Source organism: Acipenser ruthenus, chromosome 26, assembly GCF_902713425.1.
Source record: "Acipenser ruthenus chromosome 26, fAciRut3.2 maternal haplotype, whole genome shotgun sequence".
Classification (NCBI taxonomy): domain Eukaryota; kingdom Metazoa; phylum Chordata; class Actinopteri; order Acipenseriformes; family Acipenseridae; genus Acipenser; species Acipenser ruthenus.
Window position 1 is genome coordinate 5,516,949 of NC_081214.1, and position 17,190 is coordinate 5,534,138.

A 17,190-nucleotide genomic window follows, 5' to 3' on the forward strand; every position below is an offset into this window, starting at 1 on the left:
TCATTACTGATGCTAACCCTTTTCCTCTTCAGATGGAATAGAATCGCAGGCTGAAGCACAATGAACAGGTTAATTACAAATCAGAGAGCCAGTCAGAGGTCAGCTCCTTCAAAACATTAGGTCACTCGTGACCTAGATTCACAGTATGGACAAATAAATGTCCATGCAAAGTCACTAGATTATTAGTTCTGAAGTTATCATAAACAAAAAACCGCACTGTGCAAACGGGCAGAAAACTTTGTGCGAACCCCCCTTCAGACAGCACCTGTGTCCAGACAAAGGACATGGCTCACAACCCACTGTCTGTCTCTAACCAAGACAGCTTTCAAACTTGCTCTGCTTGCCAGCATACATTCCTAAATCAGGTTTCAATAAACTGTTAAGAGCAGCTTAGCAACAGCTATCCAAGGTGGGGATTTGACTTGAGCTGCAGCTTAACAGCAGAGAACTTTGTGACCCCAACTCTTCCCCCTTGCATGGCTTCTCTCGGGAGAGTGAAGGATAAGAAGTAACATGTGGAGCTGTGAATTGGAGCACACAGTCCTAGGCGACAGCGGGATCTATGGACGTGTTATGAGACAGGTGTTTATTTTACTTTGTCTTCCATTGGTTTTTAGAAACGTATTGATTTCAGCACTGCAGCCCTGCATGGGGGTCTAGAAAAGACCACTCAACACGACAACTAACCAGTCTCGGATAGCCCATCTATAACAGTTTCATGACAGTGCTGAAAGCAAATGCAACAAATACATTGACAAATCAATGATTGCTCGCTATGGCTTTTATTTTGCAAGCCTCGATAAACATTCATGGATCAAATTTTCCTTATTTGGTGAAACCTATATTCAGCATTATATTACTAGCAAATGCATCTTTTCAGCTTGTTTTGAATTGATTATTGTTCGTTATTATCTGTCTGTAATCTGTGTGTTTCCCTTAAAAATAGTGTTTATAAATTCAAAGAAAACCACCTGTGTGTCCTTCACATTAGAGTAGTAAACAGCAGCATGTACATGCATACATTACTCTTAAACTAAAACATAATCCAGCATAATGTTAAGGAAAGACTTTAGTGCTGCTGTAAATCTTATTTATTTGGACTTCTCTTCCATCATAAATCCTCTTTATTTACAGTTTGTGCCATAGCCCCTCTACAGTTTGTGCAAGAACGTCAAGCGACTTAAAAAGGTAATGTATACAGCCTCCCACGGTTTCCAAGACACTTGTGTTGAAATTGTCTACAGCCACACTGGCCTCAATATCATCCCATTAACAGAGAGAGGCATCTATACCATAAACAGTGGCAACTCAACACCCTGGTAACCTTTAGTTCTGCATAATTGGCTCGGAACCATTAATTACAACTCAGGGAATATGCAAACCTTTCTCTGACCCCCACACTGCTGCTAACGTAACATTAACAAAGCCCCCCTCCCCAACATAAACCAGACCTCTTCTGTGAGGTTTTCACATTCTTCTTACTTACAGGTAGATTTCAGCATAAAAAGGAATGGCTTAAATGTTAAAATCCATTTTGTTTGCAGACATAAGGGCTCTTAAATAAAACCTGTTGCACCCAATTGAATTCCTTAGTGGCTGGGCTCCAACGAAAGAACCTAAGGATTTTAATAATAGGCAGTTTTTTAGACCAGTAGTTAAGCCCAGGTCGATAAAGCAACCCGCAAAGACTGCTGATGAAGAGTTTGCACTTTAAACTTTAGACACAGACCCAATTTGATATATGTGATGTTAATCCATACCAGATAAAAATCAGGTCTGCATGCAAGTCTAAGCTAAATTGCTTTAATTTGCCTGAACAAAATGAATTCATGGGAAATGCAAGCTCTTTAAACCACAAACCAAATTTCCAGTACAGTATGATTAGAAATTAGATTTCACTTCAGCCGTGAAAACTTGGACTGCATGTAAAAAAACAAGAAAAATCTACCTTTAGACTGGTCTATACAAAGTGTGTGAAGGTTGATATGCAAGTTATAAAACACAAGAAAAATCTACAGCATAACATTACAGTCCCCAACTCTTCATATCCGCAGTGTTCAAAGTGAAGGGAACGGCAGACCAACAGCATGTCCCAGAATAAAAGTCCAGTTAAAAAAAAAAAAAAGATAAAGAGCTGCTACAAATTGCTTCCATAAATTATATAAGAAAATCTTTCAGTGCAACCAAAACTGTCCGACTTCGTTATTTCCTAAAGGGGCCAGACAGGGCCAGTATATCAAGCAGCATGCACAACAGAGACTTCACAGCACAGCTCAAGTTAAAAGGCCAAAGACACACACACAGGAGTAAACCTGATTTGCAATGTGCCCCTTTGGTTTCAACTGGAAATTCCAGGAACATGCTGCACTAAATAATAAAGTGAAAAAACAAGCCGGCACATCCAGTGCAAGGACTGTGTTGAAGGGAAACAAGCCTACCTTTCTTGGCCACTTCCATTTCTTCCTCTGTCCAGCGGGAGGTCTCCACAGGCTCTGCAGAAGCTGCAATTACAGCAACAATCCCATCAGACAGCGAAGAGACCTCTTTCGCACTACTTACAATCTAATAATCTGTTTACACTGAGGGCTGCTCAGGCCATTCCTGAAAGCAGCAGGAAGCCGTCAGCAGATCCGTCTCCAAGTTTGGAGACAGAGAGAGAGACAGAGAGAGAGAGAGAGAGAGAGAGAGAGAGAGAGAGAGAGAGAGAGAGAGAGAGAGAGAGGGGGGGGGGGGGGAGACGACTGTTTGGAGAGAGATATGAGATTGTACTGTGCTGACTTCACTGTTCTATACTAGTAGCCAGTCACAAGATTTCAACCCAATACAATATACCTTTCAGCTATTGAGGCCGCAGCAAAATCAGTTTACAAAAGTTAAACTGTAATCAAAATACTAAAGAAATACATTCTTTAAAAATGACTCCATATTAAATGTGTTTAATCCTGAAAGAAAACTAAGTTCAGTTTCAATGCCAAACCACTCACGTCAACTCCTTAACTCGCCCACCCGAAACTTTTAAAACTCCAGCCACGGTTTTATGCACAAATCAACAACGACTTTGTTTTGGAAGATTTGTAAACTTATCAAACAACAGCTGAACAAACTATTTGTCTGAATGGACTGCAAAGCAAAACTATGAATAAAAAAACAAATAAAAATAAATAAAAATACTGCCCCACAAAAATGCTAGAGATATGTCTATGCAATCACCAGAATTATTTGGCAACTTCATTCAATGCATCATCCTCTCACGTCTAATAAAAGATTATTCTTCATATAGGAAAGCAGCAGTGGCCAGGGACAAGGGTTAGGTCGGCATGGGTGTACTTGGCTCACCGCGCACCAGTGACCCCTATAGCCTGGACGGGCGCCTGCGGGCTTGCATCAGCTGCAGAGTCACTTACAACAATGTCTCACCCAAAAGACGGAGCACAAGGAGGTTAAGTGACTTGCTCAGGGTCACACAGTGAGTGAGCCAGGATTTCAACTGGGGACCTCCTGGTTACAAGGCCTTTTCTTTAACCACTGGACCACACAGCCTCCTTCTCACTGTTAAAAGCATTCAAATAAAAGTGCTAACAAGTTTATGGTTGTCATTCGCAAATCCTATGCTGTATCTCAACGGTTTCAACCCATTACAGTAAATATTTGAGCATTCAAATAAAACCAGACGATTACTTGCTCATATATTATATGCAATGTCTACTATACGCACACAGATTATTTCAGGACGAAAACATAATGACGTACAATGAAACAGCAGCTGGCTACTCATTGACAGCTTTACACAAAGTTCACAGTCAAATACAACAATAGACTTACTGTTGTGAGCAATGTTTGAAAGGTTTGAAATCGGTATAGTTCTGTAAATGGCATTGTGGGTTTTGTACAGGAACAGCTTCAAAGCTGTGTAAAGGTGCGCCCTGTGTTCTGAACACTGCCAAACCGGTATCTGGGGGTGGGTATTGTATCTAGGAGACGTGCCAGAATGAAGAATCAACTGAGTTTATTTAGTACCAAGAAGTCAAAATATAATGTGGGGGAACGGCAAGAAAAATGAGCTTTACAGATTCCAGAAACACTAAACAAAACAAAAACAAAAAAAACACACATCAGATTCCAGGAAACCTGTTTTTCACTGTATTTGAGGATCTGGAGTAGGTTTCATTTCTATTTCAGTGTTATACTGTATAAAGAATGGCTGTCTTTGTGCATACAAGTTATGTAATATCCAAAGATATAGAAACCTTGCAATGAATTTAAACCTAAAAGGCCTCGATATAAATCGCTATTTCAGGTTGTAAACAGGTATCTGTCACCTACGAGAAATACTAAAAGAAACTAAATACATGTAATGCCAAATGTTTGGACTAGTCAATCTGTTGCCACTATGATGGACACAGGAGATTTACTAAGCTTAGCACTGTACATCTGCTAAGGTATTGTGAGGTCTGCGGTATTAAATCTATTATTAACTTAAAAGTTACACTGCAAGGTTAAGAATACAGGGTACTGAGAAAATAACCCAGTTGGGGACTTAATGACAGTTACCCTCTCCTGAACTCAGGTTTATTGAGTATTTACTAGAGGCTTGATTAGCCCCAGTGTGTATAGGTAACAAGCTCACGTGTGTCTTATTAAAAACTCTTAGTAAAACCAGCAAACTGCTGTGCAATGTGAGTCTTATTTCCATTGCTGATATTCCATGTATTACTCTTCACATTGGACCCTATTTACTGTAGGTGCTTATTTCAGTGACATTGAACACAGAAGTAATATTACAAAACTAGTGGACTTCAGACTTAATAAAACACAAATCTTCTCAGTTTTGTATATTATCTTGACTAACCTAGCAAGAAAATATATTTTCCCAATAAATAAACCTTGTTCTGAGTCGTTTTTCCACTCTAATATTATTTTAGAAAAAAATAGTATTTTGTCACTGGACTTACAGAGGTAAAAAAAACAACTAAACTAAATAGATGCCGTTGTGAATTGCTGCTGTTTCATGTTACAGTTACAGGAACTCCAACTCTTCCAATAAAAGAGGCTTCTGACACAGCATAAACAAAGAGAGTATATGTTCTAGAATATCTAGCATTCAGCATCACAGTATCCATTCCTGCTTTGGTTTGGTGAACCAGATTTGAAATTCAGATGTACCTCTGTGTGCCTGCATTTCCATGGCTCCCAGTGGAGCCTTGGGTTGATCCCGGGTGCACTTCTGCACTGGCTCAGTTTTGGGTGCTTGAAACATGTTGCTTTTAATTTCTTGCAGCACTGAAAAAATCAACAAGGAGAAAAAAATAAATAAAAAAATCAGGCACGAAACAAAAGAATCCTGCGGCCATGAAAACAGAGCAGCTCAGTATTAGGAGAGACAAAACAACAAAGAGCACTTTGAAAGAAAAGGAAGCTGCTCCATTAACAAGCATAGCATTTTACTGCAAGCGTGATTGACTATGATATATCCCTACACTGAAGTTTCATTACAGTCCAGTTCGCTTTTGGCACTTTGGGGTTAAAGAGTAGTAGCGGGGTCCGAAAAATATGGCGTTATACAGCCCCACGTGTTGCTAAACTGTTTAAATAAGGTATCTGTCATTTTTCTTTTCATTGTTAACATCCTGACAACTTTTTACACTTAGAACTTTAAACTCTAAAAACAGCTTTGAACATTTTAAAGTTGTAAAGTGTAAAAAGTCAGGATGTTAACAATGAAAAGAAATGACAGGTACGTTATTTAAACGGTTGTAGCAGAACGTGGGAATGTATAACCCTTTATTTTTCAGAACCCCGCTACTTACTCTTTAAGCTCCAGGTGTGCTGATACAGCGAGTGCAGTGATACAGTGTGACTCAGTCAGCAGTGTTCCTCACCAGGCTCTGGGGCGGGAGGGGGTGGGGGAGGGGGGGGCTCCTCTGAGGCCACTGCAGCTGCCTCACTGGCCATCGATCGAGTGATCCTGCCTTTGCGACGGCCCTGGCTGTTGGCGGTCTTCCTTCCTCGCGGCGTGGCCTGCTCCTTCCCCTCCTCTTCCTCTCCGGCACCGTCTGACTTGTCTTTGTCTTTGTTGATGTCCCTGAGAGCGAGTGAGTGAGAGAGTGAGAGAGAGAGAGGAGAGGAATAGGGATCCATTTTAGAAATGTTCTATAAAACCACAGCCAGGTGGCAGCATATTTTCATCAGCAGCACACTGGTTAAAATGTGCCTGTGCAGGAACCCACAGTGATGCTAACAAGGTAAGAGCAGTCACTTAAAGGAGCGCTTACCAATGCTTTAAAAATCTATTTTCTCACTTAATAGTTAAACTGGATTTTAAAACCATGGCTAGCACTCTTCAGAATTACTAACCTTTTGAGGTTATAAATTGCATTTTGGTAAAGAGTGAAATTCATATAGAAAATGGTACCCTAACACTTTTTGCACTTAACACTATAAATTTTTTTTTTTAAAAAAGGAGACCCAGAGACTGTTTTAAAATGCATTCTAAAGCAACCAGAGTTCACGTTTGCCCACTGATAGACAAGGCTTTGAATCGACATGGATCACAATTTAAATAGAAATTCTCGTACTTTGATTCCTCTTTATCATCGTTCTCCTCCTCTTCCCTTTTCTCCTCTTCCTCTCTCTTCTCGACTTTTTCGGATTTGTCCTCCTCTGTTTTTTCTTCTGCTTTTTCTTCTTGCGAAGGACGTGTAATTTGTTGCTGAAACACACAATGAGTTTTACAATGGATATACCAGTAAAAGACAGACCATTCAAAACAAGGGGTGGAGAAATCCATCCAATTTACTAAAACGATCTGAATCCTGTACTTGCAAAGCAGGCCCTGTTTTCCCTTTGTGGTTACCCGAGGCTTTCCCCAGCAGGTGATCAAGCAAGTCACTGCAGATCAGATTCAACAAGAGCTTGATTGCTCAGACTGGGGGTGTCTGATAATTTTAGAAACAAAGCACTTCTAATAAACAGGATGGGGTGGAGAACAACTGGATTTCCCCAAACTTGCAACCTGAGTAAAAGTAACATCTTCTGTAGACCTTGATCTTGATCAAAACATTTGGGCAGCTTCGCATACAGATGTGTTATCGCATCATACTGCATTTGTGGGTTTAAATTCCTGTGGGTTTGTGGGTTTAAATTCCTGCTCAGTGATGCTGTTTCATTTACCTTTTTTAGGAAGTGTAACGGCTAATATCAAAAGAATAAGAAGTTAGAATCATTAAAGAGTAAGAAGGATCACATGTCACTGAATAATTGACAACTATTGGAGCGACAGAACCCAGGAACACTCAAAATAATTACAAACTATCATCAAATAGCAAAGGAAATACAAGTAAGTGAAATTACATTTGACAACTCACTCTTTCTAAAACAATATTTACATTAGACTCTAAGCTGCAAAACGCCTGTCTGCGCTTCAATTCCAATGTGTCAGAAAAAGGGAACGTAAATTAAAATGCTCTTAGAAAACAATCCTGCAATAAAGACAAATATAATCGTGTTGCCCCGTGACTCCATGTCTGAGAAACTGGGGGCTCCACTTGCTATTTTATTAAGATCACATTATACATTTACATAGTGCCAGCTCAAAGAAGAATATTCTGATTTGTGACATGAAGACAAGCGAGATCACTGCGTAATTAAACAAAACCTTGACAATGATCTGCATTTATCCTAAGGAGTCCCCTCCCCTGAAAGGCATGTCGATAATACATCACCTTTGAGTCTAGTTTCAGATGCACTGTTTTACAGTACTTACTGTGTTAATCTCTAGTGGTGAATGAAAACATTTTGATCAGTAACGTATAGCAGTAAGTAATGCCAACAAAGGTTACATTATGTAAAACCAAGAGGCACTGTGTTGCTTTAGTTCAGAATGAGGAATTGTGTGCATTTTAACAAATTGTGCATAAGGCATGTACAGCAGTAATCAACGCATGCTCTAATTACAATCGATTTTTGTATCTCCTACTAGTGACCATTCTAGTATTGTAATTCTATAGTGCATCAGGGAAGGCAGGGACGACAATTTGTAAACTAGGAAGCAATCAAAATGGAATTTAAGCACATCACAACTTTCAAAAGGTTACATTGTTCTGCATTAAGGGTGAATAGGTCAAACACTTACGCAATGCACACACAAAAATTTTTTTTTTTTTTTTTTTTTTTAAATAGCTTGACTAATTACCCCAAAATTTGGGACTGCAGAGGAGGCATTTTGCATTCGCAGCTATAGGTAATCGGTTTCAATAATCTGTTCAATAATCAGTTTTGTAACTATGCTGTCAATAATATGGATCCGTTTTGATGAGCTTTGACTTCGGGTGACTGAGTGTTGAAAGTTATTTGAAGATGGCTTAAATCAGGATTTGCATCATAAGTCTAACAGCTGCTTGGGGATAACCTGGGCATGCTCAGTATAGTATCGAGCGAGGTGATCAACTGTTAAGAGGCCATTTGTGGCATATAATCCAGAGTACCTGCTTTGCAATTATTAATGAACCACAGGCTCTTACCAAAGCAATGCTACTAATTCCTGGTGTTCTGAATCCAAAATGTATTAAACTCTTACACCTCCTACAGCTGGTTTCACAGACCCTGATTAGCACAAATCCTGGACTACCCAAATAGTGCTACTCACGGTCTGTGAAACCATCTGTAAGTGTCTCAGATAATATACTTGTGTAAGTTGCATCCCCCAGAGCTACAATCACATTGCACAAAATGGCCACAGCAGAGTTCACTGAATCATTTAATAACGGACAGAAAGATACAGAATGATTTCAGCTATTAAAAGAATGTTGAAAGTGCTGTGCTGAACTTGTCAAGAGGGCACAATATAGTTTTTCTAAAATACTGGGAAATACATATTCTGAAAATAGACCTTTAAAATGAGCTTGCCACTTAAACCTAGCACTCGGTTTTTTTATTTTTTATATTAAAAAAACTAAAAAAAAAAACACACAACAAATGTGTCCGTGTTTAAAGCATTATGCAATAATATTACTGCCCCCATAAATGTGGCAGTCTAGCTCTGGGAGTGTGATATTGTCAACAGCAGACAACAGTTTGTGTCATTTTCTACGTAATGACACTACTAAAACAAGTGGGTCATGCCTTCATAGATTATGAGGAGTCCTGTGATATTTTCCATGTCAGGGGCAACCTCAGTAAAAGTCTCCCAAAAGAAAGACATTTGTTCTAATAAAACTTGTACTCTATCTGTGACATCGTTGGTAAGGAAATCTCGAATAAAGACCCCTTTTAAGCGGGCTCGTCAGCATCATCTTGTGTAACATCTCTAGACCCTTGAAGAATTAGAAATCAACAGTTTGTTTCACACTTGCAGTGGTCTAAAAGTGAGCTTAAAATTGATCTGTACTTGTCTTGTATAATAAAATGGGTCAGAGGTCATCATACATTATTTTAGCATGACGTGACTATTTCAGGAATTGGGCTGCTTTCACTTGGGTCTGGAAATTGGGAGTCGCTTGAAGACTATATTTACAAAACGTTCACTGAACTTTGAAACCTCTGGGGGAGTTCTATAGCAATGTAAGGAAAATATTAGGGGAGATGTGAAAAAGGGTATTTGAGTGAATAAATGGTGCTGAAGCGAATACTATTCTGGTTTAACAGTAAGCACATAGACATTCTCTTGCATTGACAGGCACTATGTTGCTAAACTATATTTCAAAGATTAAAGCGATCATCATAACCAAATGCAAATTAATTACAACAGTATCCTGTAAACAGACGCAGCTTCTGAGGGTGACCCAAAAAGGTTATTGGCAGGTGACAACAGTTTATCCCTGTACGGTATGTGACAAACTCACCTTGGCAGCAGGGAGAGACCCATGCCATCTTAAAGAACAGATTATTCTTTCCTAGTCCTCACCTTGTACCCACTTTTGGAATGCAAACATATCGAGCAACATTCCACAGGTGGTTCCAAAAAAATTTAAAAAATAGTCAAACTTTGTCAGTGGAAACTAACTCTTGCAACACACTGATAGCATTAAAAAGCTGCATTAGAACTTAAGCAAAAAGCTATACTGGCTAAGCATTAAATACTGTATTGTCTTGTGTGCTACAAGCTTTGTGCGCTATTCTCAACACAGGGCTTAAATAAAGGAACAACTGTGCATACATAAAATAGATCATCTTTGAAATGTTCCCCTGCTTTTAGAGATCATGATATAAACAGCATTGAAAGTATTGAGTTTGGCTCATTTTAAAGTGAGGATTAAAGATTGCATCATTTGTTACAGATTTTTGTATAGCTGCCCCAGGGCCATTGTTTTGTTTAAATCTGCCTGCTGAAACTATCAAATGCTTATTGGCGTAAATTTCAAAAACATTAACCAAGACTAATGAAATAAAAGACATCTTGTATTTTGGGGGGGACTGACGGAAGGACGGACGGACAGACCAGTCTCTAATGATATATAGACACCAGACCTTATTAAGCCCACAGTAAAGGGCTATGTGGTCTATATTCTCTTGGTGGGCTACATCCCACAGAGCTCCCAGAGGATAATGCAGTTTACCATTCTATCTGACTGAATTTGTGCTAATTTTGCCACCTGGGCCTTTTCACCACACACAAACACATATACTGAGAGATGCAATTCTAGATGAATAAAAAAGATCTAGATCCATCTATATCACATATATATGTTAGTGAGCTTGCATGGTGATTGGCACAACGACAAATACAAAACGTGTCTGCAATGACCCTGCTGAATTCAAAATACTCTACCAGTGCAAACGAACAGAGTACGAATACGTGATGCGAGGGAGCTAGAGGCAGCCTGTGAACTCAGAATGAATTTCAATGCAAGCAACTAACACACAACTGCAGTTTACATAAATAACACACAAAAAAAATGCTGGTATATGAGAAGATAAATGGGAATTACTTTCGAAGAAGGAAAAATGTATCATCACTGTTCCCCCAACTAGAGTGGGCTCAGGCCTTGCCAATGCAAATATCCCATCCTGTTACCAGATGGGCAGAGGAATGTGAAAACCAAATTGTGAGAGAAAGGAGATGTGCCAGGACCTGAGTTTGTAGAATAACATTATTACAGAAACAAAACAAGTGTCTGTATCCAAGCACAGGGCACAGATGCATGGGTGCCCTGCACCGTAAGGGAGCTGAAGGCTGTTCAAAAGGAATGAGAATCAGACTGTCATTTTTTATTGTGAATTGGGACTCTCTTTGGTATTCCAATAATGCATGTGACATTTATTAAGAACTGCACAGTGAACGCTGCATTTTAAATAAAATAAATAAATTCCCTGTAGGTTTTCAAACTGTTTTACATCCTTTCAAATTTCCAAAGGGGGAAAAGTATCTAAAATTAGCTGGAATTGGCAAATGTGTTCATTCTGCTTTATTTAATTATAATAAAGGTTCCAACCAAAGCAACATTTGTGTTTACTCTGATGACATTCAGTAAAATAAATAAATAAAATAGGATTACTTTTTATTATTAATGTTAAAAATCAGGACCCAACATGAAAATAGTCTGCACTGCTTGCTTTACACAAAACCAGTTAGACTCTGTCTTCACATTCTTCACCTATTTAAAGCAGACTCATTGTGTGCTATCATTGAACTCTCACAGCAGTGCTTAAAACCAAAACACTTCTAAAAGGAGCATGCTAACTGAATGACCGAGGAAAGGGTTAAGGTACACACACACACGCACACACTGCAACTTCAGTGTAGAGTGGCCTAAACTTTAGCCTACTGCATTAGTTAAGGTATGCAAGTCAAAGATCAGCAACAGCTATCACCGTTCACTGTGCTAAATATAAATCTAATATGCAGCTAAATAGTAGGCTTTCAGCTTGCTCCGGGAGAGTTAAATCATTTAATGAAACCACCCGGTCAGCACTGGAAATTCAGACTGCCACAGAGATCCATTTAGACGGCCAGAGTCACCTTTTTGTTTAGCCAATAACGTACCTGTACGCTCATCAGTTGGTTTCAAAGCACTTTGCCCTGACCAGCCCGACTATCTGCAGTGCCCAAGATAAAGCTCCAGAGGACAGAAGCGAAGCATCGCCGAGCTCCTTAGGAAGGCTGCACCCAGCACCCTGCATATTCCAGGAAATTGTGTCATCCTGGCGCTTAAGATGCCTGAAGAATCGCCCATCTCACATGCACACTCTAATCTATCAAGGGTCACTCAAGGTAATCCCTGCAGAGTGCTCCGTTTGATTGGCATTCACAGCAGCACAACAAGTTTTGGTCTAGTCAGATCACTGGGCCGTACCACCAGCTGCAGAGCTGAAGGGGTGGTCGAAGAGCTGCAACTAACTAGCAAGTGCAGGGGCGACGCAGACCAGATCCTTTCTGTTCTGTCCTGTCCTCACTCTCTGTGTGTGCTCTCTCCTCTGGCAGTATAACACACTCTTCCCTGGATTTCAGAGAGCATTTCATTTAATCAGTCTGCAGTCTCGCTCTAAAAGTGGATTACGCAACACGCAATTTTAGTTTAGAACGGATGTCTCTGCAAACAAGGGAAGCCTTTCAGAATTTTTTTTTTTACTTAACTCTTTGTGTGCAGCCTTGCTTGCTTGCAAGCAGTGCTTAATTATTAAAATGATGTTATTTTTAACTATTTAATAGGTAGAATTACTTTAACTGGCAGATGATGTCACAATTCTACAGGGCCAGGTCAGATTTCTACCTTATAGTTAAACTAATGAGCGTCACCATTAGGTGCACTTCAGATTTGCATTTTAGGTTTCTAACATTTACACTTCTAAATTATATTCAAATTAAACCACTGACAAAAAAAAAAAAAAAATAAAAAAATAATGTAAGCATGACCTTTTCATTTTATGCCTCGGCTGGTATAGGTTTATTTTAATTTCTCTGTAGCCAAAAGCATCCTAAGTAAACACAGTACTGCTACAGTATTATCATCTTTGCTAGCTTGATTCAGTACAAAAAGATTTTAGTCCCAAGACACATTTTTATAGTCGTCACTTCTTACTCTTTGGTGTTTAATAGCTGGCTGTGCTATTCTGCAAGCACAGATTTATACTACAAATCTTTTTAACCATTTTTCATGAGATGACCTAACTCTCCCCGTAGAGCATGTGTGATTTCTCACCTCTGCAAGACAGAATACCCCTTACTGGGCAGGATTCCAGAAACATGATGCAACTCCATCCCAACCTCAATACAAGTGCACTGGTACAAAGACATGCAAAAGATCACAGTTCCTTAACCTACTGTTATAATGACAATGTATGTATTAAAATACTGATGTCAAAAAAGTACATTAAACACCCTGCATTTGACCAAGTTGTTAATAACTACAACAAGCTTAAATACTCGATCATTTCCTTTTAAATTAAACTGACAATACCGCCTACAGTTCATAGACCACCTACACTGATGGTGTATACACTCACCTTCACAGCATGTAATCTCAGGATCTAAAACAAATCATTGCTAAAAAATGTGTAAACAGTAGCATGAAGAAATTTCTACTTGTATTCAATCTTCTGTTTTGTCAGGATCCCCTTACAGTATTCATCTTGTAAAATGGTCATATTTAAGAAACACAGGGGCTGCATAATTTAACCACTTTTCGGTCCTGTGTAAAAGCTATTACTAAAATTAGAGAACTCAACCAAGTTATACTTTAAGGGTTTATTGATGGAATCATGGCACAATCAAATTCCATATTATTCTTTTCCATAGAGTATATAGCTAGAAAAAAATATACATTTAAAAAAAAAATGGTACATTTAACACAGTTAAAAAGCTATGTATTACCATAGTGAATACAGCTTATGTCAACTAAAAGGCTCTCCCCTTGACTGTAATGTGAAGCTCCATAAAACTGCTCCTCTGCGGCAAACATCTGCTTATCTATCTCTCTGTATGTACTGAGCGAACATGGTGTAACCCAGACTGCCTCGAAACCATCCTCTCCTGTACCTCTCCGCTATACCCACACATGCTGGGAACCAACAAAAAGGACAATGTTTATCATCAGCTTCAGTGAAAGACACAACAGGAAGCTTGGCATGAATGTGGAGGAGATTCATTTCATTTTGAAATAGCAGCTATTGGAACACTTTCGTTACTGTAATCCTGACATAGTACAAAGCTGACAACCGGGATGCAAATAAGACTCACAATGCATTTACCATCGTTCTGAAACATTTTGAGAAGCAAAACTGGTAAATGTTATAGAATAGTAAGAACCACCTAACCGATAAAAGGCTTTGCGGTGTATGGCACCATTTCCCCTTTATGGCCACAGACGTTGTTTAAATGTGTTGTGGGACTCAGAGCATGCATCTTTGGAATTCTTAGAGCATTTCTCTGCTTCAAAGGAACTTTGGAATTACTAGCAACTAAGTATACAGTATCCAGTTTCAGATCAGATTAGAGATATCTCTTGCAAATTATACTACTGGCTGAGCAGAAGTCTTTTCTAGTGACAAGAATCAAGCACATATCCTTACTGCAGGTGATCCATTTTTTTTTAAACAAATAGAAAGCTAAAACTGTTGTACACTAGATGGCCACCAAGAGTCAGGCAATCAAAATGCTTGCTTCTCTACAGTGAGAAAAACAAAGGTTGTCTACATAATAGCAAACCGTTGTTTATTTTTTTAAACAAATTCTGAAAAGAACAGTTTCACACGTGATCAAATTAACCAATGTATTTTTACAAGACAAAAAGCAACAAATGCATGTATTCATCGCACTGTATATGCAATATTGTTGTTTATCTTGAGATACTGTGGTAATGGCTCCACGGTAAAAGTTTTCTTTAAAAATGTCCTTGTAAAAAGTATGAATTTATAAAATCATACTTTACACAGTGAGAACTGTAACACAGAAAGGTGTTCTAAAACACAAGTAGAATTCTTCACCTTAAGTGTGCGGCACAAAAAAAAAGTTAAAATCAATCAAAATAGAGCTGTCTAAAACATAGCAGTTTTGTATTACAGTATTAATATTTTCAATCCAACATGTTGGAAAAGACTAGGTTTACTCACCTGGTGGTTCCTTCCTCTACGTCGTCCATAGTTACGCCTTACCAGGGTCTTATAATTCTCATTCTTCTTTGTTAAGTAGTAATATAAAACACAGTCTGCTACGTTCTAAAAACAAATATAAAAAGAAGGCAGCGTTTGTGTTTAAACACAAAGGAAAAACTAAGACTTGAGACACACAGCCCAAAATGATGCTTTACAAACCAAGGATCTCAATTTACAACAATACAAACATTCATTACCCAAAAGAACAGGTTTATTTCATCTCCCCTCTTACATTTAGGGAAGGGACACTGCCACAAACTACAATACAGCACCATGCTGTATTTAATTTGGACACTTTTCAGTGCATTAAAAATGCATGGCTTGTACGGGTCCTTTCAAAATACTGCTGTAAACGTTGTGAAGGGTCAAACTAATAGCAATTAAAAACGCTTTGCAATGTAAATTAATTAGGTGTAAACATTTTAAATGTTTAATAAATAGTAATTAATGTTAACCACTACCCAAGCAACAACTAACTTATGGAAATGTACTGCCTTTAACTTTCAATATGGGATAAAAGCTTCTTCTGCTAAATCTTTTTCCTCCCCCAGAGTACATTTGCTTGTGTACCTGAATGGAACTGTTAGGATTAACTGTCACCCAGTGTCTGACCGAAAACACTAGTACTCTGTGTTCAGTAGCAGTAAATATCAAATTGAATTAATATTTTCCTAGGAACGTGTGAATTTGTTAGTTCCGATTTCCTGCCCACCTTTGGCTCCCAGCTTGGGGAAAGGAATGATTCGAATTTTAGTTTAATCATTCACCAATCAGTCCCAAGATTCTAGTAGTATCATATTCCGAGGCCTTGGAATTAATCAAGACTAAGTGCAATAAAACATGTTCTAGTTTATATAATCAACGTACCTTCCTCTCTAAATAAGAAGCAATGAGACTGAAGTTCTTTGGATGTTGCACAAACCTGGAAAACAAAACAGATTTTTCAATCAATATACATGCTACAGCAGCTGCAAACAAAAATCTAGCAATTTGGGGAGCAGCTGTTGCCCTTTCATTGTTTAAAATAAATATATCTTGCTACAATATTAAATAGACTAACTTTACAAGAAAGACAAGAACATGACAAATCTTGCTAAAAAATTGGTGTTGAAAAACAAACAAACTCCTGGGTACCAAATTATTATTATTATTATTATTATTTATTTCTTAGCAGACCAAATCCAAACCTTAAAGAAATACAGTGCTGCCAGACAAAACATATAATACAAAGTCATACACTATCCCAGCATATTTAACACATACAGCAAGGAGATAACACAAGCTAAAACAGCAGATCAGTCAACTTCTCTACTAATTTGTATATCTACACTCATGTTATTGATGGATAGCACAGAGGACAGTTTCACAACCCGGATTTGCACATATTCTTTGACTACTTTTTAAATGAGGTAGTCCAAGATTGGTGCTCATCAAATTCTGTGAAACCAGCCATATAGGTTCCATAGGTCAGGCAGTCTGTGGCACTATTTAGTTATCCTAAGATAGGCATTCTGTAAAGTTACTAAATCTTAATTAAAAGGAACCTATGACATCTTCATTCCATAGACTTTCAAACACTATACGCACTTTTCTTTAAAGATCTCCTTCTCGTGATCCGTCCAGACGTTCATAAAGTGGCGTGCCTTGTAAACCTTCATGGGATCCTCCATCAGTCCGTTCATGTTGATGAACCGGACTCGTCTCTGCTCAGAATCGTACATCATTGGGGGGATCACAGAGAGCTGACGCATCTGCTTCTCATTGTTCTAGAAAACATTTGGTCAACACCAATCAGTTTCCCATCTCCATTCCAGACCCATTCTTTTTATTAAAGGTTCATTTTCTCCAACAGCAGAATTAGTTCCAAAATATATAAAAGATGTATAAAATGGGCAATATATACTCGCCACCTACAGCCAAAGTATAATGCTGCAGTCTGGCTTTGTAGTAACGCATTAAGAACTGGACAGATTATAAGGCTCTGGAAAAGGAGCTATGATTCACAGGGGGCGGGGAAAAGATATACCTAACTAATCACAATGTGAACCTACACCATTCATGTTGAAATTATTGTCAGTAAAATAATGCAGTTTATGAGCCATT

General features: G+C 38.6%; 1 protein-coding gene across 13 annotated transcripts in view; it reads right to left on the reverse strand.

Annotated features, from left to right (window-relative positions):
* Positions 1 to 17,190, reverse strand: part of LOC117964310 (nuclear receptor corepressor 1-like) — a 61,917-nt gene that overhangs the window by 24,864 nt on the left and 19,863 nt on the right. For 12 of the 13 annotated variants that reach the window (XM_059000817.1, XM_059000813.1, XM_059000818.1 and 9 more), the window contains exons 12-18: positions 16,675 to 16,853; positions 15,955 to 16,009; positions 15,046 to 15,150; positions 6,576 to 6,709; positions 5,880 to 6,082; positions 5,164 to 5,280; positions 2,439 to 2,501 (exon numbers count right to left, since the gene is read on the reverse strand). In XM_059000817.1, coding sequence (XP_058856800.1) covers positions 2,439 to 2,501; positions 5,164 to 5,280; positions 5,880 to 6,082; positions 6,576 to 6,709; positions 15,046 to 15,150; positions 15,955 to 16,009; positions 16,675 to 16,853 — 856 coding nt within the window. Of the gene's footprint in view, positions 1 to 2,438; positions 2,502 to 5,163; positions 5,281 to 5,879; positions 6,083 to 6,575; positions 6,710 to 11,980; positions 12,414 to 15,045; positions 15,151 to 15,954; positions 16,010 to 16,674; positions 16,854 to 17,190 lie in introns of those variants that run through there. The other variant, XM_059000814.1, reaches the window with a different exon arrangement.